The sequence below is a fragment of the Miscanthus floridulus genome, chromosome 6, assembly GCF_019320115.1.
Source record: "Miscanthus floridulus cultivar M001 chromosome 6, ASM1932011v1, whole genome shotgun sequence".
Lineage (NCBI taxonomy): Eukaryota > Viridiplantae > Streptophyta > Magnoliopsida > Poales > Poaceae > Miscanthus > Miscanthus floridulus.
The window spans coordinates 21,538,312-21,563,404 of NC_089585.1; the positions used below are offsets into that span (position 1 = coordinate 21,538,312).

Below are 25,093 nucleotides of genomic sequence, written 5' to 3' on the forward strand. Positions count from 1 at the left end.
TGACACGAGCAATTTACTAGAGTTACCTTTCGGCACTCCGCCGGGGAAGGTACAACTCCCCTTACAATCACCGGAGATGGCCACGAACAATCACCAACTCGTGCCGATCCTCCACCGCTGCTCCAACCGTCTAGGTGGTGGCAACCACCAAGAGAAACAAGCGAAATCCGCAGCGCAACACGAATACCAAGTGCCTCTAGATGCAATCACTCAAGCAATGCACTTGGATTCTCTCCCAATCTCACAATGATGATGGATCAATGATGGAGATGAGTGGGAGGACTTTGGCTAAGCTCACAAGGTTGCTATGTCAATGAAAATGTGCAAGAGATATCCCTTGAGCCGGCCATGGGGCTATAAATAGAGCCCCCATCAAATAGAGCCGTTATACCCCTTCACTGGGCAATACGCGCTCTGACCGGACGCTCCGGTCATACTGACCGGACGCTGGCCCTCAGCGTCCGGTCGCCCGATGGACGCCACGCGTCACCAGCTTCAAACGCTGTTCGTCAGATTTCAACGGCTATAAAGCTGACCGGACGCTCCGGTCAAAACTGACCGGACGCTGAAGCCCCAGCGTCCGGTCGTTTCCAGTAAGCTCCCCGAGGCATGTTTTTCCGACCGGACGCGTCCGGTCCATCTTGACCGGACGCAGACCAGCGTCCGGTGCTCAATCCCAGTGACTGTGCCGTCTGACCGCTCGACCGGACGCAGCCCTTCAGCGTCCGGTCGCTGAGTGACCCAGCGTCCGGTCAGTAGACCGACGCCAGCATCATTTGGACCAACTCCATTTCAACTCTAACTTCTTCACCCTTTCTCAAGTGTGCCAACCACCAAGAATTTTGCATCCGGCGCAATAGAAAATAGACATTTCATTTTTTCCAAAAGCGCCGAATCCATCTCAACCCTGCAAACACCTTGCGCACATATGTTAGCATATTTTCACAAATATTTTCAAGGGTGTTAGCACTCCACTAGATCCTAAATGCATATGCAATGAGTTAGAGCATCTAGTGGCACTTTGATAACCGCATTCCGATACGAGTTTCACTCCTCTTAATAGTACGGCTATCTATCCCAAATGTGATCACACTCACTAAGTGTCTTGATCACTAAAACAAAATGGCTCCTACATTTTATACCTTTGCCTTGAGCCTTTTGTTTTTCTCTTTCTTCTTTTCCAAGTTCAAGCATTTGATCATCACCATGCTATCACCATTGTCATGATCTTCGTCATTGCTTCATCACTTGGAGTAGTGCTACCTATCTCATAATCACTTTGATAAACTAGGTTAGCACTTAGGGTTTCATCAATTAACCAAAACCAAACTAGAGCTTTCACCGTGCCCCCCGTGTTGAGCTCCCGCCAGCAGGCGAACACGTCGTGGCGGCGTCCTCATCGGAACGCGTGTCTAGGATCCACGACCAGTGGGTCCTCCATCCCATCAACGGCTACGGGGACGTGGATGCCATAGGCAGAGCCATCAAGCTAGAAGACATGAGGGACATGTTCTTCCGTGAGATCGTGCTCTCGACGCCGCCTGACTCCCCCGACCGCGAGTGCGTGGCCATGGCCATGCTTGGGTGCTCCATGGAGGTCGCGTTCTGCCGGGTTGAAGTCAACAGCGCATGGACGCTGCTCGACACCAAACTAGAGTTCTTCGTGGGGTCCATGGTCCACTGCCAAGACAAGTTCTTGGCGATCGACTGCACTAGAGAAATCTCCGTCTGCAGCAGCAACACCGCCGGCACTACTCCAACCACGACGCTGCTGCCATCGCTGTCGCCACTTGCGGGGCTCTACGACCATAGCTACCTAGAATCAAACGGTAAGCTGCACATTGTGGGTTCCATGGTGAGCACGTTCCATGAGACACAGAGCTTCACCTACAGCAGCGCGATCTACAAGTGCAACCTCCACGACCGTACACTGGAGTGGTCTAGGGTGAGAGACATCGGTGATCAGACACTATTCATGTATAAACATTTCAATGAAAGCTTCAGTGGAACAAGTATATCCAAGTACAAGGAGAACAAAATCTACATGTCTGAGCCATTGTATGGGGATCCATACGACTTGGTCCATCGATTGGAGATCGTTGATATTGCTACCGGCGCATCCGAAGTGAAGCCTGTCTAGGAAAAGATGCAGAGTTCCGAGGCTCTAGGTTGGATTCAACCCAATCTCTGGAAGGATCATTGCAAGACATCAATCATCTCATAGCTTCGGACAATATCGCAAAGCTACTAAAAACTGTAACCGTGCCCTCACCTCAAACATTATCCAGATAAATGGATTACAATGAAAGAAATGGATATCAGAGATTTATTCCTGCCAATATAAAACATCATCTTAGCCGCATCACAGAAAGGTCTATAAAGTAGAGTGTATGAACCTGCGACGCCGTGCACTCCGTGACTGTGTTAAATTCATAAACTTTGCCTTTTGGATTAAATGTCACTTTAACGTTGGTATTTAATTTTTATAGTATTGTTATCTTATCGTGCGATCCGTGTGTTTTTAATATAAATGGTTAGTTATCCCGTAGCAATGCACGGACACGCTACCTAGTATACTATAATTTTGTAAAATAAAAAGGCACATGGGGTGGCTTTATTTGCGACTAGAATAAGTATATGCCATCGTCAAGTTGCTAATTTATTATATTGGAAAATTTCATATCATTGCAACGAAAAAAATCTTGGACTCTCTTGATATGCTTGAAGCATGTGACAGAAAATAGGATTTGCTGTAGACAAATGGGAAGAGGTGTGGACGACGAGTGAGCTGGTTAGGTTCCCTGTTCATAATTAAATGTATTAGGTTTGAGTTAAATTCTTGAGTTGATATGGTTTTTTAATTTATTATAGGAATCAATTAGGCTATTTTTTTTTAGTTTGAGACGACATGCTCATAAAAAAAGCGTTTATTAGCATTCGGGGTGCTTATAAAACTAGCATACGTACATTACTTATGAGAGAGTGGACTTGTAGTAAGGTATATGGTTATGTGCGTAACTTATGCAGAGGCTGGAATAAAAAAATCCTTTTTTTTCTATAAATTTGTAAGGGACTGGACGTTCATACATTATACAAAACGTCTGTGATGTACGGTGGTGCCCATATGCATGTCTGCATGTGTGTATGCTAACGTCTTCTCGCAAAAAAGAGTATATGTTATACAAGATCTGTCTATATATGTACCCGTATAAAAGAAAATGAAAAGCACGGACGATAAGAGGACACGAGATCCTCATTTGGGCCTTAGGGGCCGTTTGTTAGAGATTCTCTGCTGGCTCACGGAGCTATTTTGTGGCTCCCTCTACCAAGCGCCTCAACAAGAAGGGCTCCTCGTGAGGAGCTCCTGAAATCACGATGAGACAAGCGAGGAAAGAGAAGCTCTCACCGCCTCACCGGCTTCGCCGGGTACTAGTGGCCCCCCCACGTGCAGCTATGGCCGTCATTGCCCTTGCGGAGGTGCGCAGGCACGGTAGGGGCAGGCGCGGGAAGGGACGACGGCGCGGAAGCGCGGCGAGGGGCGCAGGTGGCGCAGCCGCGCGGCGACGAGCACAGGCGGCGCGCCCTCGCAGGGAAGAGCGCAGGCGGCGCACACGTGCTGGGTCGCCGGTTCGCCGGGCCGCGCGTGGGCAAGCTCGCGTGGGCGCGGTGGAGCTAAGACGCGGAGCAGACGGACGATGGAGGAGCAGACGGGCGAGGAATGAGATGTGGATGGCTCGATGCAGGTGGCTCGCGTGCGGTTCAAACGAGCAGGGCATGTTCGTTTGAATTTATCAGCCGGCTTATCAGCTAGAATCTATAGTATTTTTCTCTATAGTATTTTTCTCTCACAGTAAAACAGCTTCAGCCGCCTTATCAGCCGACTTTAATACCAGCCGAACAGGCCTTTGTCCTTTTGAATACCAGGAGAAGTTGTTTTGCCAAACGGTGCTGAAAATAGCTTCCGCTTCCCTAGTCAATCTGCTCCGTAGGTAAAGCCACAACTGAAGTTGTTTTAACTGGAGTCGGAGCTCTACCAAATGGGTCCTTATTCTGTCGTTTGAGTTGGATATCTCGGCACTGTTTGGGCCAGTTTGCAGGTTTTGGGCTGTTTGGGCTGGGGCACATTGATCCTGAAAGTTTACAGTTACTATTAATTGAGCCTGTGCATCTTTTTGCTCAAATTAACCATACCAGGCCGTCCGACCATATTGACTTTCGTTGCTTGCATATTGTTGATGCTAACCTATGTAAATCTATCGTTAACCTGCACCCTACATTTGTACTACATCATGTTCATGCTCCGTATTTGCTCCTCTACCCAAACTGCACAAACCAACGTGTTGCCAACCTATCTTGCTTCTTCCTTTCTTCTCCAAGACTCCAATCCTTTCGCTAAGCTGTGCTCTCCGGTGTACGCAATCTAGAGCTGCTGACGAAGCAAATTTAATTCTGTCAGTGATCACGAACAACAGACAATCGACATTGATTGCACGATCCGCAGACAAACGCTCACCGTTGGGTGAAATCCGAGGTGGAGGACGGATAGCTCGACGGGTGCGACGGCGACGGGGAGTTGGACGGAGAAGTGTGGTACGGGCGGGGCGGCATGACGAGCTCGTGGATGCTCCTCTCCAGCATCTCCAGCACCCTGCTCATCGACGGCCTGCTCGCGGGCACGGTCTGGATGCACCAGAGCCCGATCAGCGCCATCTTCCTCGCGATCTCCTCGCCTGCTTCTCCGGCGCCTCCCGCGCCACTGCCCTGCAGCACGCCGTCGCCGTCCTCAAGCATGTGGTCGTACACCCAGAGCGGGAAGAAGAGGTCGCCGCTGGACTTATTCTCAGCGTAGGCCTTGGCATTGCTCCTCCCGCCGACCATCTCCAGCAGCAGCATCCCGTAGCTGTACACGTCGGACTTGGTCGAGATGACCCCGAACCCGCGGGAGAAGACCTCCGGCGCGATGAACCCGACAGTGCCCCGCGCGTCCGCCATCGACAGGATGCTCTCCTTGGGGTTGCACAGCTTCGCCATCCCGAAGTCGGCGATCTTGGGGCGGAGGTCGGCGTCCAGGAGCACGTTCTGGGGCTTGATGTCGAAGTGGATGATCCGCGTGCTGCACCCCTCGTGCAGGTACTCGAGCCCCCGCGCGATGCCGGCGGCGATCTCCTGCAGCGCCTCCCACCCCAGCGCCGCGGCCGCCGTGCCCGCCGGGTCCTCGGCGTAGATGTACCTGTCCAGCGAGCCGTTGGGCATGTACTCGTACACCAGCGCTCGCCTGGAGCCCTCCAGGCAGAACCCCAGGAGGGTGACGATGTTCACGTGGGACGTCCGGCCGATGCTGATCACCTCGTTCAGGAACTCCTCGCCGTTGGGTCTCGAGTGGTGCAGGAACTTGACGGCGACCTCTCGCGCGCGGGCGCGGTTGCCGCCGGCGCCGGCGGTCAGGATGCCTCTGTACACCGCTCCGTAGCCGCCTTGCCCGAGCTTGTGCTGGAAAGATTTGGTTATTCTCTTCAGCTCGGAGTACCTGTAGCGCTTGGGGGCGAGTGATCCGTACTTCTGCAGCAGTTTTTCCACGTTTGCAGTGTCTCTGCTGCTGCTTCTGTCCATGATGCTGAATATGCTGAAACTGCGTATTTGTCGATGGAACTTGAGGATTAGGACGAGGAGTGCCAGCAACAGGCCGAATGTGATCGACAGAGACACTGAAATTGGATACCAGATTGTATCAGTGGGTTGCAATTGCAAGGCAGCTTGTAACAGTACAATATATTTTTTAGGAATATACAGTAATCATGATTTGTAGTATCCATTTATCTTGAACTCATCATGACGTGTATTTGAACACATGCAAAGCATATGCATGCATGTACTTTATGTGTAGTTTGCTGGAAGATATATACGTACCTATCAGAATCACCTTCCTGTTGGACTTCTTTGCATCTGCAAGGAAGAGTCATTTGATTTTGATTTCAGTAAATAAACAATGTCATCAATTAAGAAACTGATGGAAGTTTTTCTCTGACAATTCCAAGCCAATAGATCTGATAAGAGACTAATTAAACTGACAGTGACACAGTTGTCGTGCTCAGGAAGCATGTATGACAAAATTATATAGATGACTATTGTCACTTGCGTCATTGATTTCGTAACCAAAACACGGAGCTGGTACGACTAATCTGCATTTCAACTCCTAATCTCCAACTAACACTACAATTCTCCAAGCCAGTAACACACTAACACGAAGGCAAACACCAGACGACAAATTAATCGGTATAAAAGCTGGCATGCGTATGCACGCATGTCGTATACTCGTATTCAAACTGTAAGTGGGCAGAGACGTACGTATAAACTGATTGATAGCTAACTTCTAACCTACCCAGAGCCAGAAGCATTGCATCGCAGGAACGCGTAGACGAACAAAATTTAAATTAGGTGAAAAGACATGACTGCCGTGAATTCCACCAATTCACACGATGAACGCATGCTGAAAATGGCCGTAATCAGATCAATATAAGGACAGTTTCAGAGACACGTAGTTAGTTCAATCTTGTTCTGATCCTTTGTGATTTGATTGTAAAGTCAAGGATAAGAAGGTAAGCCTCCACAAGTCAATATGTGGTTTGGTGAATGGTGATGGCGACGGGCGAGAGGAGAGGACCTGTTCGTTGTTCTGTCAGGATGCTATTTCGGATTAAAATTTTGTGACCCGAATAGACCTATTGGGGATCCATTCTCTGTTTGGTTGGATAAATTGATCGACGGCGATAAGACCACACATGGGTAGCATGGACCCATGGCCACTGCTCCATCCGTTCCAAATTATAAGACGTTTTGGCTTATAAACGTCTTATTATTTAGAACGGATTGAGTACTAAACAAGTCAAACAGCTGCGTCAAATATGTCATGTCAGTACATTGATAGTCATTTCTGATGAGAACTATTGCTAGTCATGTGAATTACATCGTCCTGAAAAGCTAACAGTTCATCATTTACTTAAACGCCAACAGGGGCTGAGACTTTATTTCTTTCCAGTTTCCAAGTCACAAGCTAAAGTTAGTTTGCGAGCATGAAAGCAAATACCAAAAAAATTCAGAATGCAGCATACATGCAAAAATTTCACGTATGTAGCAAATACCAAAAAATTCAGAATGCTACTATTTCAGTTTCGGAAACGAGCAAACTGCAATAATAAGAAATGAAATTAAAAAGAAGCTCAGGAATAGGAAGTACAGACTATACGCATACCGCATCTTGCCGGACGTGAAGACCCGTCGTCGCAAATGCAGGCGAACGCATCCGCGTCGGAGTCGTACCCGCACTGGCCGCCGCTGGCATTGCACGCCGTGCAGTCCCCAGGCGACGCCCGCCATTCCAGCAGGTACCCGCCGCTCAGCAGCCGCGGATACTCCCCGGCGCTCGCGCCGCCGGAGGACCCTACCATCACCGGCACGACCGAGTAGTCGCAGCCCCCGGCGACCGCTCTTGCGTCGGTGGTGTTGTACCTCGGGTCGAGCCGCACCACGGCCTGCGCCCCCGGGCACGTCACGTTGACGAACCCGGCCGGCGGCGGGCTGCCGGTGCAGTTGAAGAGGAAGACGAGCTGCGCGTTGGCGCTGCTGGCCGTGAAGGGCGCCAAGCTGAGGCTGGCGGAGACGTCGATGCGCGGCACAGGGCAGCCGCGGGCGTCGGTCTGGACGTTGTCGTTGGCCACCACGACGGTGCGGTCGGCGTAGGACACGCGGAGGATCTTGTAGGCGCCGCGGAACGAGCGCGCCAGCGACGCGCGGCCGCCGCGGCAGTCCACCTGGAAGGCGCTCGGCCCGCACGGTGGCGCCGAGGAGGAAGAGGAAGGCTGCTGGTCCGGGAGCCAGAACGGGTAGGCGATGGTCAGGTTGCCGCATGTCCTCGGCGCGCAGCTTGTCGCGGCAGATGCTGCTGTCGCCGCGTGGGCTTCTAGGAATGTTAGGGTGGAGAGGAGCAGCAGCCGGGCTTGCGCGGCCATGGCGGCGATCGGGCAATGATGGTTGGTGGTGGCCGGGGCGAGGAGGAAGGCGTCTGTGTACTCTGGACAAGAACAGGAGGGGCCGTTTGACTTGGTTGAGCTTGGAGTTCAAAATAAATTTCATATTTGATTGCATATGGTCTCTTTCTTCGACCTTCTGGGTGCACCGTGTACGTGTGAACTTTTTTTTTTTTGGGTGCCGTGTACGTGTGAACTTGATTTGGCTTTCCGTCGGTTTTATTGGCTGGATGCCTAGAAGCGCATGCCCTGAGTGCGATTTGGTCCTGTCAGCACTGTTCCTACTCCGGCACATTCCCAACAGCTGCATCCTGGCGAAAGCCCGGCCCAAGCACGCAAGGAAGCCCAATGAGCGATTCACCGGCACAACGTGGCTTGCTTAAGAGATAGTATAAGTATCATAGAGGGAGAGGAATTGGATATGAAAATTGTAAACTCTGAACTAATTTTCTGAATTGCAATAGAACTCCTTCGTGCTGCCTATCCTATCTGCTTCTATTGCTTTCTTCTTCTCCAATCCAATTCCAATTTTTCCTCGTGCTAATAATCTGGTATCACAGCGTCTTCTTCGATCTACCCTACTCTGCTCCTCCTTTATTCTTCCTCTTCGCCCTGGATCCCACTGCTGCCGCCGCCCACGACCACTTCACTCGCCGGCAATAATCTCTCGGCGTGATGGATCCCAACCTGAAAATCATCCTCGACAAGCTCGATGAGTTCAGCAAGCCGCTTGACAACCATGACGCTCGGCTAGATCAGCGCTTCACCGGCCTCGACCGTGACCTCTCTGCCCGCGACAGCGTCGTTGATCGCCGCCTCGCCGATCTGGAGTCGTCCCGTTCGTCGACCGTGGATCCGGTCGTCTTCGACCGCCTCGATGCGCTGGAGTTGGCGTACTCCACCCAGGCCTCGGACATCACCAAGCGCCTCGCCATGCTCGAGTCGGTTCATGTTGTGGACTCCACCGGCGACCGCGACGCGAGGGTGACTAAGCTGGAGGCGGTGGCGGCCGACATCGGCGTATGGTGACTAGAGTTGGAAGGCGTCGTTGACGACCTGAAGCTCTAGGTGAAGAACGTTGTCAAGAGCTTGGATGGCGCGACGTTCAACACAATGTTGCACAGCCTCGGGATCGTGGCCACGTCCCCGATTTCGACGAACGCGAGTTCCTCGTCGCTGGTCACCACCGAACAACCCATGGGGCATGGCGTCGCAACCTCTCCATGGGATGCAGTGTTTGGATCATCACAGACTCATCCTCTCGTCTCGGCCAATGGTACGAACCTTCCCCCTCACCCGTTTGGTGCTCCTCGTCTGTATCCGCCGCCCCGTTCACCCCCGCCACCGCTTCTTCATCCATTCCCACCACTGCCCAATTCGCAACCCTCCTTTACCTTACCCACTCCACCACCACCCCTTTTCACGTCGCCGTTGACGTATCCCAATCCACCGCCATCCCATTCCATGCCGCCGTCGACGTATCCCAATACACCGCCATCCCTTTCCATGCCGTCGTTGACATATACCAATCCACCGCCACCCCTCTCCATGCCGCCATTGATGTATCCCAATCCACAGCCACACCTTCCTACACCACAAGTGACGTCTCCTATGACTCATCTTCCTTCCCAAATCCAGCCACCACCACTGTATCCTTTCCATCCACAACCAGTTCCCCATAATCTTAACCCCGGTCGCATCCCCAAGCTCCCATTCCTAAAGTTTGATGGTGAGAACCCACGTTTGTGGCGTGCTTGCTGCATCAATTACTTTAAAATGTACCAAACCGAGCCTCACATGTGGGTTCGTGTGGCTCATATGCACTTTGAGGGAGATGCTGCCTGCTGGTGATAATCTGTTGAGTCTACCTTAGCCACTGCTTCCTAGGATACGTTTTGTGCTAAGCTCCACTCTCGCTTTGATCGTGATCAACACAAGCTGCTGATCCGACAGCTTTTTCACCTACGCCAAACATCTACCGTTTCTGATTATGTGTCCAAATTCACCGGTCTTATGGATGGCCTCCGTTCTTATTCCACCACCGTTGATCCTGTGTATTATGTTACTCGTTTCATTAATGGTCTCCGTCTAGACATTAAAGCAAGGGTAAAGTATACTTTAGGACCTCCAACTATGGTAGAAGTATGAATTTCAACCTCCAACTTTAAAACCGGATAACATTGGCCCTCCAACTCTCGAAAAAGTTCACTTTAGGACCCTGGCCGGTTTCCCAGGCGGTTTTGCATGGCACTGTAGCAGTGCTGACGTCAGCGATGACGTCAGCACTCCTTTTTAATTTGCAAAATTGATATCTTTTTATTCGGAGCTCCAAATATAGCAAATAATATATCAATTTTGATCGTCTCGACGAGCTCTTTGCAATGGTGTACTCCGTTTTGTTGTTTGAGATAATTTTATTTCATAAAAAAATAAATATTTCTACAAAACAAGTTATGCAATTAAGCTGACGTATGCAAGTATTTTATATACTTTGTATATTTGTATATGTACAACACCAACGTAGTCAGTATATAAAACAGGGAGTTGGACGGTCAATCAGACCTGCCACGATCGCTTAGATATTTTTGAATTAACCTTCCCTAGCTGCGGTTAACTAACTATCAACATATGACACGATCAAACGATATGTTTACTGCTCCTAGTGTAGTTTTTTTCTGTTTTTGTGGTGAAATTAAGTAGCTAGTGGTAGTAGTAGTATTATATTTATCTTGTACCCAAATCCGATACAGTATACGATTCGTGTACACCTGTCCTTTTTCCTTTCCTACGGCTACTATTGCAGCACACAGGAACTGGACGACCATTCGGCCGACCTGTACGTATCTGCTTCCTGGCTGGCATGGCATGAGTATGACCGCATGAAGTGGCAGTGGATAGCTAGATTGAATTGAGGGAGCAGGTAGCAGCAATAGTGAGTGGCTTACTCGTGGTCTAGAATCTTGTGCGGCATCGGTAAGTTGAGCGCGTGCCCCCGCGGGAAGGTCGTCCGGGCGAGGATCTCCGTGGCGTCGGCGTTGCGGTGCGCCTCGTCGCCCTCGCGCCCGCCCGGCGCGAGGTGGCAGCACACGAAGCAGAAGCTCGTGTCGTGCAGCCAGAACCGGACGGACACGGCGCCCTTGTTGAATTATTGCAGAAATATTTTGAATTATTGCAGAAATATTTGCGGACCGGGCCGACACGAAGCAGAAATACTTCTACAAAACAAGTTTTGAATTATTGCATTTCAAAAATGGTCAACTTATATATTCTATGGTCAAATGAACCTCTTTCGTGTTACATAATAATAAAAATATTATTTATCTAACAAATTCAACGAGTTCTGTTATTCTAACTTGTTTTGTAGAAATATTTATTTTTTCATGAAATAAAATTATCTCAAACAACAAAACGGAGTACACCATTGCAAAGAGCTCGTCGAGACGATCAAAATTGATATATTATTTGCTATATTTGGAGCTCCGAATAAAAAGATATCAATTTTGCAAATTAAAAAGGAGTGCTGACGTCATCGCTGACGTCAGCACTGCTACAGTGCCATGCAAAACCGCCTGGAAAACCGGCCAGGGTCCTAAAGTGAACTTTTTCGAGAGTTGGAGGGCCAATGTTATCCGGTTTTGAAGTTGGAGGTTGAAATCCATACTTCTACCATAGTTGGAGGTCCTAAAGTACGTATACTTTACCCTTAAAGCAATAGTCATTGTTTAGCGTTCGAAAACACTCGATGCTTTGTGTACTTGCTTTGTTAAAGGAAGAAGCTGGTGGTGCTGTTCCTTCTGTGGCGGCCAATGCAAATCTCTGCTCCGAAGCCAGCGTTCAAGAATGCACACCCGTTGCCACCTCCATCGCCTAAGCAGGACAAGCCGATGATTGGCCCTACTGCTCCAGAGCCAACACCTGGTAACACTTCTGCATTGGTAGCTCTAAAAGCCTACAGACATGCTCTAGGGCTCTGCTACAAATGCGCAGCTAAATGGTCCAAGGATCATAAGTGTGCTTAGGAGGTGTTGCATGCCATTCATGACCTCTGGGAGTCCCTGTCATTAGACGATTCTGAGGTACCTGTGCCTACCCCTCCTGATTCTGATGCTCCCAAATAGCTGTTTTGGCATTGTCCAAGGCTGCAGTCTCTGGTGCCTGTGCATATTTTAGTGGATTCAGGCAGTTAGCTAAGCAGTTGAGCTCTCAGACTCTGGTTTCTATACCTTCATCAGTTCAGGTCGCTGGAGGTGGACTATTGACTAGTACTAGTATACTGCATAATCTTTCATGGACTGTCCAAGGTGTGTCTTTCTCTTCTAGCTTTAGAGTGTTGCCTCTCAAAGGTTATGATGTCATCTTGGGTATGGATTGGTTGGAGCATCACAGTCCACTGCATATTCACTGGCAACAGCAGTGGCTTCAGTTTTCCTATGGGGATCAAATTGTGTTGTTGCATGGCGTGCCTTCTGAGTCTGTTGATTCAGTGCTCCTTCAGTTTTGTTGTTCCACTGTTGATATTCCTGAGCCACAGTTGTCTGAGTTGCCTCCTGAAATACAGCCATTGTTGCACACTTATGGCCACTTGTTTGAGTCACCCACTTAGTTGCCTCCATCTAGAGCTTGTAACCATACCATTCCACTGGTTCCTGGTTCTAAACCTGTAGCACTTCGACCATACAGGTATCCTCCTAAGCTCAAGGATGAGTTGGAAACTCAGGTGCAGGATATGTTGAAACAAGGAATTATACTATCGAGTGCCAGTTTGTTTTCTTCTCTAGTCCTACTGGTTCCTAAGAAGGATGGCTCTTACAAATTCTATGTTGACTTTAGACATCTCAATGCCATTACTCTTAAGTCCAAGTTTCTAGTCCCTATCTTTGATCAGTTGATGGATGAGTTAGCCCATGCTCAATGGTTTTCTAATTTGGATCTGAGGGTTGGTTTCCACCAAATCCTGCTCCAACCTGGGGAAGAACACAAGACAACTTTCCAAACTCATTTGGGCCATTATGAGTTCAGGGTCATGGCTTTTGGCCTTACTAGAGCACCTAGGACTTTTCAAGGTGCAATGAATGTTACTTTATCCCCAGGCCTCAGGAAGTTTGGTATGGTATTCTTTGATGATATATTGATCTATAGTCGAACTTATGAAGAACACATCAAGCATCTAGCTTTAGTTATGCAGTGGATGTCTGATGATAACTGGAAGATCAAATTTTCCAAGTGTAAGTTTGCACAAACATCCATTGCTTATTTAGGACATGTCATCAGTGGTCAAGGTGTCTCTACTGATAGTTCTAAGATTTAGGCTATTATTGATTGGCCTCTTCCCAAGACTGTCCGAGATGTGAGAGGTTTTCTTGGCATTTCTGATTACTATAGGAAATTTGTTAGGCATTTTGGAATCATTGCTCGACCTCTGTATGATCTTCTTCGCAAGGATGTGCCTTTCTAGTGGACTGATGCTCATGATCAGGCATTCCAAAGCCTCAAGCATGCCTTGACCATAGCTCCCTGCCTCGCATTGCCTGATTTCTCCCAACCTTTCCATATTAAAACCGATGCTTGTGCAGTTGGTGTTGGTGCTGTCTTGCTCCAAAATGGTCACCCTCTAGCTTACATTAGTAAAGCTTTAGGCCCACGCAATCAAGGGTTGTCTACCTATGAAAAAGAGTACTTGGCTATTCTGATTGCTGTGGAACAGTGGAGGCACTATTTTCTATAGGGAGAATTCTATATTTATACTGATAAAAAAGTTTGATTCATTTTAATGAACTAAGGTTGCACACTCAGTGTTGGTGTTTTGAACCACCGACTAGTAAATTTGTATCTACGTGTCTGGCCCGGATGGTATGCCCGGAGGACACAAGGATTTATACTAGTTCGGGCGGAATGTCCCTACATCCAGTGTGTTGATGCTCGTGTTACCGGCACTAGTTTATAGTAGGCGTTACAAATGGGCGAGAGAGGGAGAAGATCCCAAGTCTCTGGCAAAAAGATCAAATCGAGTCGAGGCTTGCTGAGCTCGTTCATCTATGTGTTCGTTTCCCCTCGCCCTCTCTTGGGGCATCCTGCTTCCCCTTTTATAGGTGAAGGGGAAGACACAGGTTATAGAGAGAAGGAAGGAGAAAAGCGAGGGAGAAGAATACCTCCAGGGCCACTGGGTCCTTCTTCTCCTTTAGGTGGGTCCTGCCGACACTATAGATGGTGACGGGGATGGCTCCACATTGGGCTCTTGTTCACCACTGGTACCATGCGCCAGCGTCATCAGCTAGTTGTGGTGTCCCATCCCGTCCCGACGGATGACATGGTGAACCGACGTGCCAGTTAGCGGCCGTACGGGGAGTAGGCAGTGCAGTGACCACGCACCCATCACTGTTGGTGATGTGAACCCTCGGGCGTGGCCTGACATGGCCATAGGTCATGTCGAGATGTGCCTGCTTCCCTCTCGGTGTCAGAAGTTTGACTCCGGGGTCGTACCTTTTGACCCGTAGTGGTTGGAGGTGGTACAGGTCCCCGCGGGCAAGACAGAGCCTATGCCCTTAGGGTCAGGCAAGATAGCTCCCATACCCTTGGGGTTAGGTGACACGAGGCCTGTGCCTAAGGGGCCAGACGAGATGGAGCCCATGCCCTTAGAGTCGGGCGAGATAGCTCCCGTACCCTTGGGGTCGGGCGATACGAGGCCCATGCCTAAGGGGCTAGGCGAGATAGAGCCCGTGCCCTTGGGGTCAGGCGACACGGGGCTCATGCCCTTGGGTTTGGGTGAGACAGAGATTGTCCTTGATTATCTAGGCGAGTCATCGTCTGTGGTCCTTAGATTCCCTCTTTGGGTATCCCTAATATTGATACCCGACAGTAGCCCCCAAGCTTACGGAGGAGTAGGGTGCTCCTTCATAGGCTTTTTTGGATGGAGGGACTTCAAGGGCTTTAATCTTCTGCTGCTCATGAGATGCCTTGGTGGGTTGCGATTGGACTCCTTGGGAACACATAGCTGCAGGATTCTGGGCCCCAGAAGAGATTTCTCTTGATTCTGATCCCTTCCTAGGATCCAATAAATCCGTCATTATCATGTGACCACGTATTCAGTCTCCTTGCAAGTCCAACTTCCCTTGAGCCCCCCCCCACACAGCAGGGGTCCGGTCGAGTGGTCGGCTCATCTTGCGATCGTCCTCCCTCAAGTGTTTTTTGATAAAATGGAGGGGCTGAGCCGTGCTATGTTTTCCTCGCTGGATGAATCATGGTGCTCGGTGAGCTGTTAATGGGCTAGTCCGAGTGGGGCCCGGATTCCCATTCATGAGGGCCTAGCATGGGTTAGTGGTGACCGACTCTAGATTTTTGGCGGCCAATCCATATAGTTCTTAGGTCCATTCGACCGGTCCAAAGGGCTCGCTGCCTTTCTTCGAGGAAAAACCATGGACTGGGATCCGACCAAGACTTGAACATGGGCCGGGGTGCCTACAACACTCGTGTGCCTAGGTATTGGCTGTTGGTAGGCCCATCCCTTTTCACCCCTCACTCTAAGGGCACCCCGGAGCGGTTATGAACCCATTGGTGGGCCAACCTTCGAACTCCAAGGCCTGAATGGGCCATGTGAGCGTTTTCAGCTTGGTATCCCTCCTTACCTATGGCAGTTCTTGGCCTATCGATTGGGGCAAACCATCATCTGGCGTGTCCTTCAAGGAAGCGACTAGAGGTGGCGTGCGCACGTTTCTCAGAGAGGCAATGTGACGTGGCACGGCATGCGCATAAATCTAGGCAGATGGTTCGCCTCTCGCTTTACCTCGCCCTATAAATAGTGGCCTCCCCCTTCATATTTTGGCACTCTAAACCGCAACCTTGCCTTCTTTGCCTTTCTACCGTCGTCGTTCGGATCTGCTGCCCTTGCTAATCCACCACTAGTGTCCTAGATCCGTAGCCTTCGCTTCTCCACCACCGCCAAAAAGCCCTTGCTCCTCCCATGGAGATGTGGTATCGCTCCGACATCACCCACGCGCGCATGGAGGGCCTCGTCAAGTGCGATCTTCTCCACAGGAGGACCAACGTGGAGGAGTGGCTTGTGCCTGATCGTGAGGATGTTACGATGCTGCCCAATGGCTATGTTGTGTCCTTCATGCCCTTCCACGAACGTGGACTCACGATCCTTCTCCATCCATTCTTCTAGGGACCACTACAGCACTACCAAGTCGAGGGAACCCCAATAGGATCTAGCACATCATGTCCTTCATCATGCTGTGTGAGGGATACCTGGGGATCAAACCCCACTTTGAACTATAGATGTACTTCTTCTCTGTTTCCCTACACAAGAAGAGGGATAGAGCTGGGGACCTACCGGTGCCGATGGTCTATGCAAGCATCCACCTCCGAGGCAGCGGTCCACCGCGTACATGCCATATCAGTAGTCAAGGTCTAATAGGGGTGGCATGCGTAGTGGTTCTATGTAAAGAATGACGATGCCATCCCCTTATCAGATTTCACCAGATGCCTCATCAAAGAGGCGCCGCTGGTGTGGTTGTGGGGTCCTCACGAGAAGGAGAAGAAGAGGATGCATGATATCCTCAACGTCATCATGTTCCTAAAGAACCACGACCTCTGCGGGGCCGATGTCATCGGGGCATATCATGCGAGGAGGGTGTCGCCGCTGATGGTGTATGCCCTTCCGCTGTATAGGATGACGCCCGACATGTAGCTTGATAGGGCGGTGCTTGCCTAGGGGCCGCTCTGCAATAGCGAGGTCATGTAGCGCATCAAGGAGGTGATGGAGGAGTCCCGGGACATCTCGTGATGTGGCCAAACGTGGTCTTCGTCGAGCTACCGGTGGGTTTGGGATTTTGGGCCTCCGTCGCGCTGCTGCCGAAGCACGCGACCATGAGGGCAGCAAACCACACCATAGATGAGCGGAGGAAGAAGGATAAGGACGATAAGGAGGTGAGGTAGTAGGCAAAGCAACGGGCGAGGCTGAACTAGGGAAAGCGGCGACAACATTCGGAGGAGGAGGAAGAAGAAGAAGAAGGCGATGGTTCTGGGTCGCCCGTCTAATGGGATGAGCTGGGCGGTGGGGATGGTTTTGGGTCGCCCATCCAATGGGATGACCTAGGCGGCGAGGACAGGGATCTATCTCTGCCATAGGTGGGGCCTTTCCCGTGGCATGCCCTGAGGCAGGAGGGGGAGGACGCGCCCTTGGAGCCAACAGAATCAAGCCGCCCTGCTCTGTCTAAGCCTCCCACAGTGCCCCTAGAGTCGGCGGGGACCGACCGCTCTACTCCATCTGGACCCTCTGAGCAGAGGGAGGGCTCAAAGCAGCAACATGCCGATGAGGAGCAGCTGGGGTTGGGTGGGCCGACCCCAAAACATCCTCGCCCGATGGCGTTAGGGTGAGTCAAGAGTTTTATTGTCCTTTTGTTGTAATGAATTTTTGCCATAAACTGACCGTCATGTCCTTTGCAGCATCAGAGATCATGGGACTCTCCTAAGGCTTGCGTCGAAGAAGGGCCTCCTCCGACAGATGCGCTAGGAGTCGGCTGGTGCAGCACTAGAGGTGAGCGGGAGTGGTGCTGGGGCGGCCACGGCGTTAATCGGGGAGGCACAACGATGGTTGCATCCATAGGAGAGCAGACAGAGGAGGGCGCATATGGAGTGCTCGTGGCGGGTGTGGCACGCTTGGGTGTGGCCATGATGTCGTAGGAGGAGGCAATGCAGCCGAAGCCCTCAGCCGTGTGGGTGGCCACGCCTACGGTGGGGTAGATGGAAGAGGGTGCACTCGAGGCATCCTTAATGGATGTGGCAACAGGGCTAGCCTTCACATCCACATCACCTGCCCCTTCTACCGCCGGAGGGTCCGCTCCGGTGGAGTTGCTACCACAGGAGGGGTCAACGCTGCTTGGGATCGGTGCGGAGCCATCCCAGTCTCTGGTCCATGTGGTTGCTCTCGATGACGTAGCGGAGGAGAGGGAATGGGGGAGCATTGTGAGGTCGAGATGGTAGACTAGAGGGGGGGTGAATAGCCCTTTCTAAAATTAATCACGTCGGCTAACCGAAATAAGTGCGGAATTAAAACTATCGATCTAGCCAAGACTACACCCCTCTATCTATGTTCTCTAGCATATTCGAAAGATACTAATTAAGCAACAAAGGTGCTAGGCTAGCTAGAGCTCACCTAACCAATTCTAGAAGCAAGGTCACACAAACCTATGCCACTAGTACTTTAAGCAACAAGGGAGCTCCTATATAAACTAGTAAGCAAAAGCACAAAGCTAACTAAGCTCACTAGCAATGCTCAATAACAAGGCAACCAATGCCAAATTAGAAAGTGCAAATACTTAGCTACACAAACTAAACAATGTGACTAATAAGGTTACACAAACCAAATTAGCCACGCAAGGGAGCTACTTCTATGCTACACAAGCAAGAAGGTAATTAGTGAGCTACACAAGCTAACTAATTACAAGAGCAACTACACAAGCACAATGTATATAAAAGTAATTACAAGCTTGTGTAACGAGAATGCAAACCAATGGAAAGAACAAGGTTGACAAGGTGATTTCTCTCCCGAGGTTCACGTGTTTACCAACACGCTAGTCCCCGTTGTGTCGACCGCTCACTTGGTGGTTCGGCGGCTAATTGGCATCACCAGCCAAGCCCGCACATTGGGCACCGCAAGAACCTACCCCAAAAGTGATGGTAGCTCAATGACACGCTCAACTAGAGTTGCTCTTCGCGGTTCTCACGGGGCGAGCACAATACCCCTCACAAAGCTCTTCTCCGGAGCACCGCACAAGCTTCTTGCGGGCTTCAATGGAGACCACCACCAAGCCATCTAGGAAGTGGAAACCTCCAAGAGTAACAAGCACCACCGGCTTGCAACTCGATCACCTAATGCCACTCGATGCAACCTCACGATGTAATCGCATTAGAATCGCTCTCACACAATCGGATGATCACTATTAAGCATATGTGAGATGGAGGGCTCCCAAGCACTACTACATAAGCCACCAAGGCTCTAGTGTGCTCAGCTACCGGCCTAAGGCCGAGACCCCTTCTATTTATAGCCCCACGGGCTAAACTAGCCGTTACCCCTTCACTGGGCAAAACTCAGGACGACCAGACGCTCCGGTCGTATCAACCGAACGTAGAACCTCAGCGTTCGGTCAATGGATGCTCGCCATGTGTCGCCTCCATTCAACCTCAGTCACTTGATCTTAATGGTCAAGTGATGACCGGACGCAGCTGTTCAAACTGACCGGAAGTAGCAACCCTAGCATCCGGTAGTTTCTAGTAAGGTACCAGTCGCGACCGGACACGTCTGGTCGGTCACGATCGGACGCAGCGTCAGCGTCCGGTCCTTCTCCAACTTTTCTATGTCACCTACGTCACCATACATCAGCCTAACCAGACACACCCTATCAGCGTCTGGTCACTTCTAGCGCCAGCGTCCGGTCGAAGACCGATGCCTACATGCTCTCTGCAGCCACTGACCGGACGTAGGACCCCAACGTCCGGTCACCACATGACCAGTGTCTGGTCCACTCTATGAGACCCTATCTTTTCTATATAGGGTGTCGGTGGCACCATCGGACTGTCCACACTCTACGGGCGGACACTCCGCCGGTGGAGTTCAAACCCTTGCCTCCGTTCCTTCGCCGAGTTGATCCACATCAACTCCAACTTCATCTCCTTTGTAAATGTGCCAACACCACAAAGTGTACAACACCATGTGTATGTGTGTTAGTATTTTCACAAATCTTTTCCAAAGGATTAGCCACTCAACTTGCCACGCCACTCAATCTTAGCACCGATGCAAAGTTAGATTATTCGAGTGGCACTTAGATGATCGATATACAAACAAGTTTGCCCCTCTTGATAGTACGACCATCTATCCTAAACCTGGTCATTAACTTCTCTACACACCTATGACCGGTGAAATGAAATGTCCTAGGTTATACCTTTGCCTTGCGCATTCCATTCCATCTCCTCTAATGTCGATGCAACACATGCACCAACACAATCAACAATGATATGATCCACTTCATATCATCACATGATCATATTGGTTCATCGATCTTGACTTCACTTGCTTTTCACCGTTGCCTTCGTCCATTGGCACCAAGTCTTGCTCAAGCTTCACCGCCACACGGTCCATCGCTCCAAAACCTCCGACTTGCCCTTCACGCTGGCAACTGGTCCATCAAGCCAAGTTTTGTCTTGATCTTCTCTACCTTGATCACATGACTCAATGTCATGTCTCATTTACAATGAGCTCCTTCATCATCACGTATGTGAGCTTTGCAACATCTCTAAGCCATTTTCACCTTTATGGCATATGCTGCTCACACACATGTACCTGTGGACTAATCACCTGTGTATCTCACATAAACACAATTAGTCCACCTAGATTGTTACTCAATTACCAAAATCACACAAGGACCTTTCAAGCATCCACTCAGAGGTTGGGACTACAGTTCACGCCTTGACCACCGTATCGAGCTCGATGCGCGACATTATCACCCCGATTGGCTAGGTATGATATGACCATACTTTTGATCCTCATTTTCCCTTTCCATGCCTCTAAGTCTTGTCTTCTCTATAGTCCCTTATGATCCGTAGTCGGGAGGAGTCCCAATTCCTTGTTGAGGAGACGCGATGGAGTGATGGGCTGGCAGCATAGCTCGCTATCGCCCGTCAGGAGGTGACTAAGCTTGCCCCCACCACCTGAGAGCTGGCCAACCTCTGAGTTTGGGAGAAGGACGCTCGTGATAATGCCCGTGAGGCTGAGGAGAAGCTCATGGCCCTGATCGAGAGGGCGCGCATGGAAGCCGTGGAGGCCTAGCGGCTACAGAAGGAGTGAGATGATTTGCTCTAGGCCGTAGAGGGGCTCCGCACGGAGCGTGACTTGGCTCACTAGGAGCGCACCGACGCCTAGCAGCGGATCGACCACCTTGAGGGTGAGCTTGAGGGGGAGAGGGACCTAAAGGTTACGGTCGACGGTGTGTCCACTAGGCTCACCGTGGAGTTTAGTCAGCGCTAGGAAGAGGTCTGGCGCCTGGAGGCCTCGGTGTCCTGGTAGCACGATGAGGTGCATAGGCTTCCGACGAACATGGATAGTAAGCCTCCGGTTTCTCTTGTTGTCTTTCTCCCTAGAATCTGTGGTAGGCCTTTTGACACGGTCGGTATGTGACTTGGACAGGTCTCGATGACAAGCTTAGAGTGGAAGTGATGAAGAGCCACATCCTAAAGGAGCACAACGAGGTGAAGGCCTCCCTCCTGAAAGAGAGTGATGAGCACGATGCCCTACGCGTCGCCGTCCAGCTGGTCCTCGGCGACCTCGAACTAGCCTCGGAGGCAAATACGAGCTCGTACGCGGTTCACGCCATTCGAATTACGGATCGAGCGTGTGAGATCGTGAGGGAGGCGCTTCACTTCGACGTTCATATGTATAAGGTTCCGTTCGAGCATTATACAAAAATAATACACTAAAGTGTATGAAAAAATATATATACAAATATTTCAAAAGCTTGTACATTCATGGAATATGTACATAAAGTAACAAAAAGCTTGTACTCATGTCCTTGAGATTTCATTCAATCATGGCTAGGAGATATTCTTCTTCTGTCATAGTGGTACGCGCCACTGGGATTTATGACCTGTTCCATAAGAAATCTTGCTAATGCATCTTGAATTGCTTTGATTTGTTCACTTCATATGACCCTTTGCTTCGAACATTCATGCTTCAATTAGAATGAAAAAGGAAAAGTATGATGGATATATATATCAACACAATGGTAATAAATAAATTGTATATATTTTTACGTACTCCGAGGATCTCTTCACTTGTTTTCATCGAGTACTGCACGAGGAACTCGCAAATGTAGTATCCACATAAGTTGTTCCCTAGTTCCTGCCGCAGACACCACTTTACGAGAAAAAGATTCATCACCAACCAATGAAGCATGGTTATAAGGAACTCGTTTAATTTTGATCAACTACTTTAAGCTTTCTTTTTCTACATTTGCAAACTATCAAGTGAGTTTGAGCTCAAATGGTGTTTAAATCTAAAAAAATCCACCATTCTTTCTAATATAAAAACTTTATTTTTTTCTATTTCCAAACCATAAAATGAGGCAATGAAAGGTGCATACTAGTTTTGATGAACTACTATAAGCTTACTTCATCTACATATGCAAACTATCAAGTGATTTCGAGCTCAAATGGCATATAAATAAAAAAATCCATCATTATTTATAATCTAAAAAACCACAAATTTTTCTATTTCTAGACCACGAAACGAGCCATGCTAGTGATGAAACATGAGAGGATGAAGTTGCTAACCTTTAGAACCGAAGAATGGATGGATGAATCAAATGAAGTCTTGAAATGGCCGGAGACGAGCAAGAAACAGAGAGCTTGAAATGGCTCGGGCTGGGTGAGGAATAAGGAGAAAGTATATAACCCAAGACCTGTAGTCCCGGTTTGTGGTTTAAACCTGGACTATAGGTGGAATTCTAGTCCTAGTTGAAGCCTCAAACCAGAATTAAAGATTTAATCACGGCTAACAGCTCCAACCAGGACTAGAGGATGACCTTTAGTCCTGGTTTGAGCCATCAATCGGGACTAGAGGCCCCCTTCTGCAAAAGCCTATGACTCTAGCTATTGGGCAGGGAACTTTAGTCTCAGTTGGTGGCTCCAACCGGGATTAATCCTACCTTTAGTCTCGGGTCCAAATATGGTTGAGCCTAAAGCCAAAAACCGATACAGACCGAAAGTCTGTTCTCTAGTAGTGGGGCCGAGGGGAGGGCCTTGAGCTAGGCTTGTGGTCTTGAACCATGACAGCCAGATTCCGTTTTACAATGAAACCTAGCTATTCAGAGAACATCAGGGATACATCAACAAAAATAAGGATTTACAAAGAAGCTAAAATACACATCTACATTATTTTTTAGAAATTACACTACCATACTAACAAGTAAAAGTTGGGCCGTATGCGCATAATTCCGAGACGGAAGATTCATGGGCTTCAAGCCCGCATGAGCTACACGAGTTGAGGCTCGGCAGTCCGGCTTTGGGCCTCAAGACCCGGACAATACATACATTCCCCTCATATTTGGGTCGAATCTGAACAGGCCTCTCATCCAGAGGTTCCTCCGCCCGAGCGCCGACGGCGGCGGGGCCGTATCGCGGCGGTGCAGCAGCTGCAGTCTCGCCGTGCCGCGCGGCGGCGACCGCGAACGCACGAACCACCACTGCGACTGCCGTCGCATTAGCTGGATTTCCGAACAACCTCCGCCCCCGCTACGGCGCGGGCTCGGTACTTCTGTGATCTGTCCATGGCGGCAGACGTCTCGACTACGTCGCCCATGGCAGAAGGTCGCAAATCCACGGGATGATTGGGTCGCCTGGATTTGCGGCCGTGCAGGACCCGGCAAGCAGTGGCATCCACGAACCAAGTAAGTAGATTTGCAGCTTTGCTCTGATTTTGCCAGTTTCTGTTCTCGTAAGCCGTAAGCCATCAATCTGACTATAAGTTTATGGAAACTGTGCTCTGATTTGAATTGGAACCATTACCAGTTGGACTGGGTGGATTTTATTTATCTGGATTCATTTATACGACCTTTGAAGCCGGGGTGTACAGCCATAGGATTATTATTGCCAGACTTCAGATATATGCACTGCTACCTGGATTGCCAGGACGGCCTCCGGTGAGAATTTTGAAGGACTAGTTATGCAATTTATATTCATCTGTCTCTGAGGAAGAGTCTGGTGCTGTTGGGAATAACCAAACTCAATTCCAAGCAAAAATTGTGCCTCTTTCCTGGCCCATTGTACATGAATGACCATTTCAGCTTCATCTTCTTATTCTGACAGCTCTGCTCCGGTATCTTGTTTGATGCTCCTTGCCGTCCTGAGATGTATCATTACATAACTCTAGTATGAAAAAAATGTCTGCCTGAGCTAAAAATAATATGCGTACCTAACTTGATACCAATATAGATGTCCACATCTATATCTATATAAGAACTTTAAATTTGAGGCCTTTCACATCATCGTGTACCGCTCATCCGGCGTTTTCGCAGACACAGGACACTGCCGAGCAACATTACCGGGTACCGGATGAACAGTATCAACCCGATAAGTTTTTTTACCCGAAAAGGAACAGTGTCAGCCCAATAAAAAAATTGGTGATTTTTTTTCCCACATGCCCGTTACAGAACAGTACACACCCGTTTCATCTTTTTCCCTTTTTTTTTCCGCCCTCTTTTTTACCCGAAAAAAAGGAACAGTGTCAGCCCGATAAAAAAAATTAGATTTTTTTCCCACATACCCGTTACGGAACAGTACACACCCGTTTCATCTTTTTCCCTTTTTTTCCCGCCCTCCTTCCCACGCGAAGCGTGGGCACCCACAGTAGTTAGTATTTTATAAATGGACGCGGCTAGCGCACGTGTGGTTAGGCCAGCCGCACGCACGGCCGCTCCAGCAGACCAGCACAGGCGCGTGGTCCTCTTTTCTTCCTTCCTGCGGTCCCACTGCCCCGCGTTCACTGCTCCCGCTGCCGGCGAGCTAGGATTTTGCCAGAGCTCCGCGGCTGCGCAGCTCCGGCGAAACCCTAGCTCGGCGGCGGCGCCACCTTCTTCCCCTCCTCCCACCCCTCCCGCCCCTGCCGCCGCCGCCATGGCCATGGCGCCCTCGCCCCGACCTAGCCCGGTCGCAGCTACCACCGCTAGGGCCCCTAAACCGTCCGGCCACCATCCCCACCGCCTGGCCTGCATGCCTGCCCCCAGCCGGCCCCTTCTATACCCACTGGAGTTGGAGAAGAAAGAGGGGGAGAGGCTCGCCGGAACCCTAGAAAGCGGATCTAGGAGGAGGAGGGGGAGGAGGAGCTTGCCGGGTGCCGGGAGAGAGAGAGAGGTGGGGCGCAAGGTGCGGAGGTGGAAGACGACCTGTGCGTGCGGGCGCGAGGTGGGGAGGGAGATAGGGGTGGTGGGGCGCGTGTACGGTGCGGACTTAAAACGCACGCCCGTTTTAAAGTCTTTGCCTTTATAAATTGATAATATTGGGCTACCATATATGGATAGTAG

The 25,093-nt window shown here is 50.0% G+C and overlaps 1 protein-coding gene across 2 annotated transcripts; it reads right to left on the minus strand.

Annotated features, from left to right (window-relative positions):
- Positions 1-4,230: 4,230 nt before the first annotated feature.
- On the minus strand, positions 4,231-8,084 carry LOC136461827 (LEAF RUST 10 DISEASE-RESISTANCE LOCUS RECEPTOR-LIKE PROTEIN KINASE-like 2.4). 2 transcript variants are annotated; one of them, XM_066461149.1, is made up of 4 exons: positions 7,250-8,084; positions 5,908-5,943; positions 4,514-5,705; positions 4,231-4,426 (listed from the first exon to the last, which is right to left on the minus strand). In XM_066461149.1, exons 1-4 carry the CDS (start codon positions 8,004-8,006, stop codon positions 4,393-4,395), a joined length of 2,019 nt encoding a protein of 672 aa, XP_066317246.1. In that variant the 5' UTR covers positions 8,007-8,084; the 3' UTR covers positions 4,231-4,392. The 2 variants fall into 2 exon arrangements, with proteins under 2 accessions (XP_066317246.1, XP_066317245.1); XM_066461148.1 differs by having other exon boundaries at positions 4,231-4,429.
- Positions 8,085-25,093: the final 17,009 nt, after the last annotated feature.

What these genes read in the sequence shown, in the direction of transcription:
- LOC136461827 (XM_066461148.1), bottom strand. Translation starts at nt 8,006, where the DNA reads ATGGCCGCGCAAGCCCGGCTGCTGCTCCTCTCCACCCTAACATTCCTA. An exon ending in TTCACGTCCGGCAAGATGCG is followed by an intron (nt 5,944 to 7,249) that starts GTATGCGTATAG and finishes TCTTCCTTGCAG; the next exon opens with ATGCAAAGAAGTCCAACAGG. An exon ending in CAGGAAGGTGATTCTGATAG is followed by an intron (nt 5,706 to 5,907) that starts GTACGTATATAT and finishes ATCCAATTTCAG; the next exon opens with TGTCTCTGTCGATCACATTC.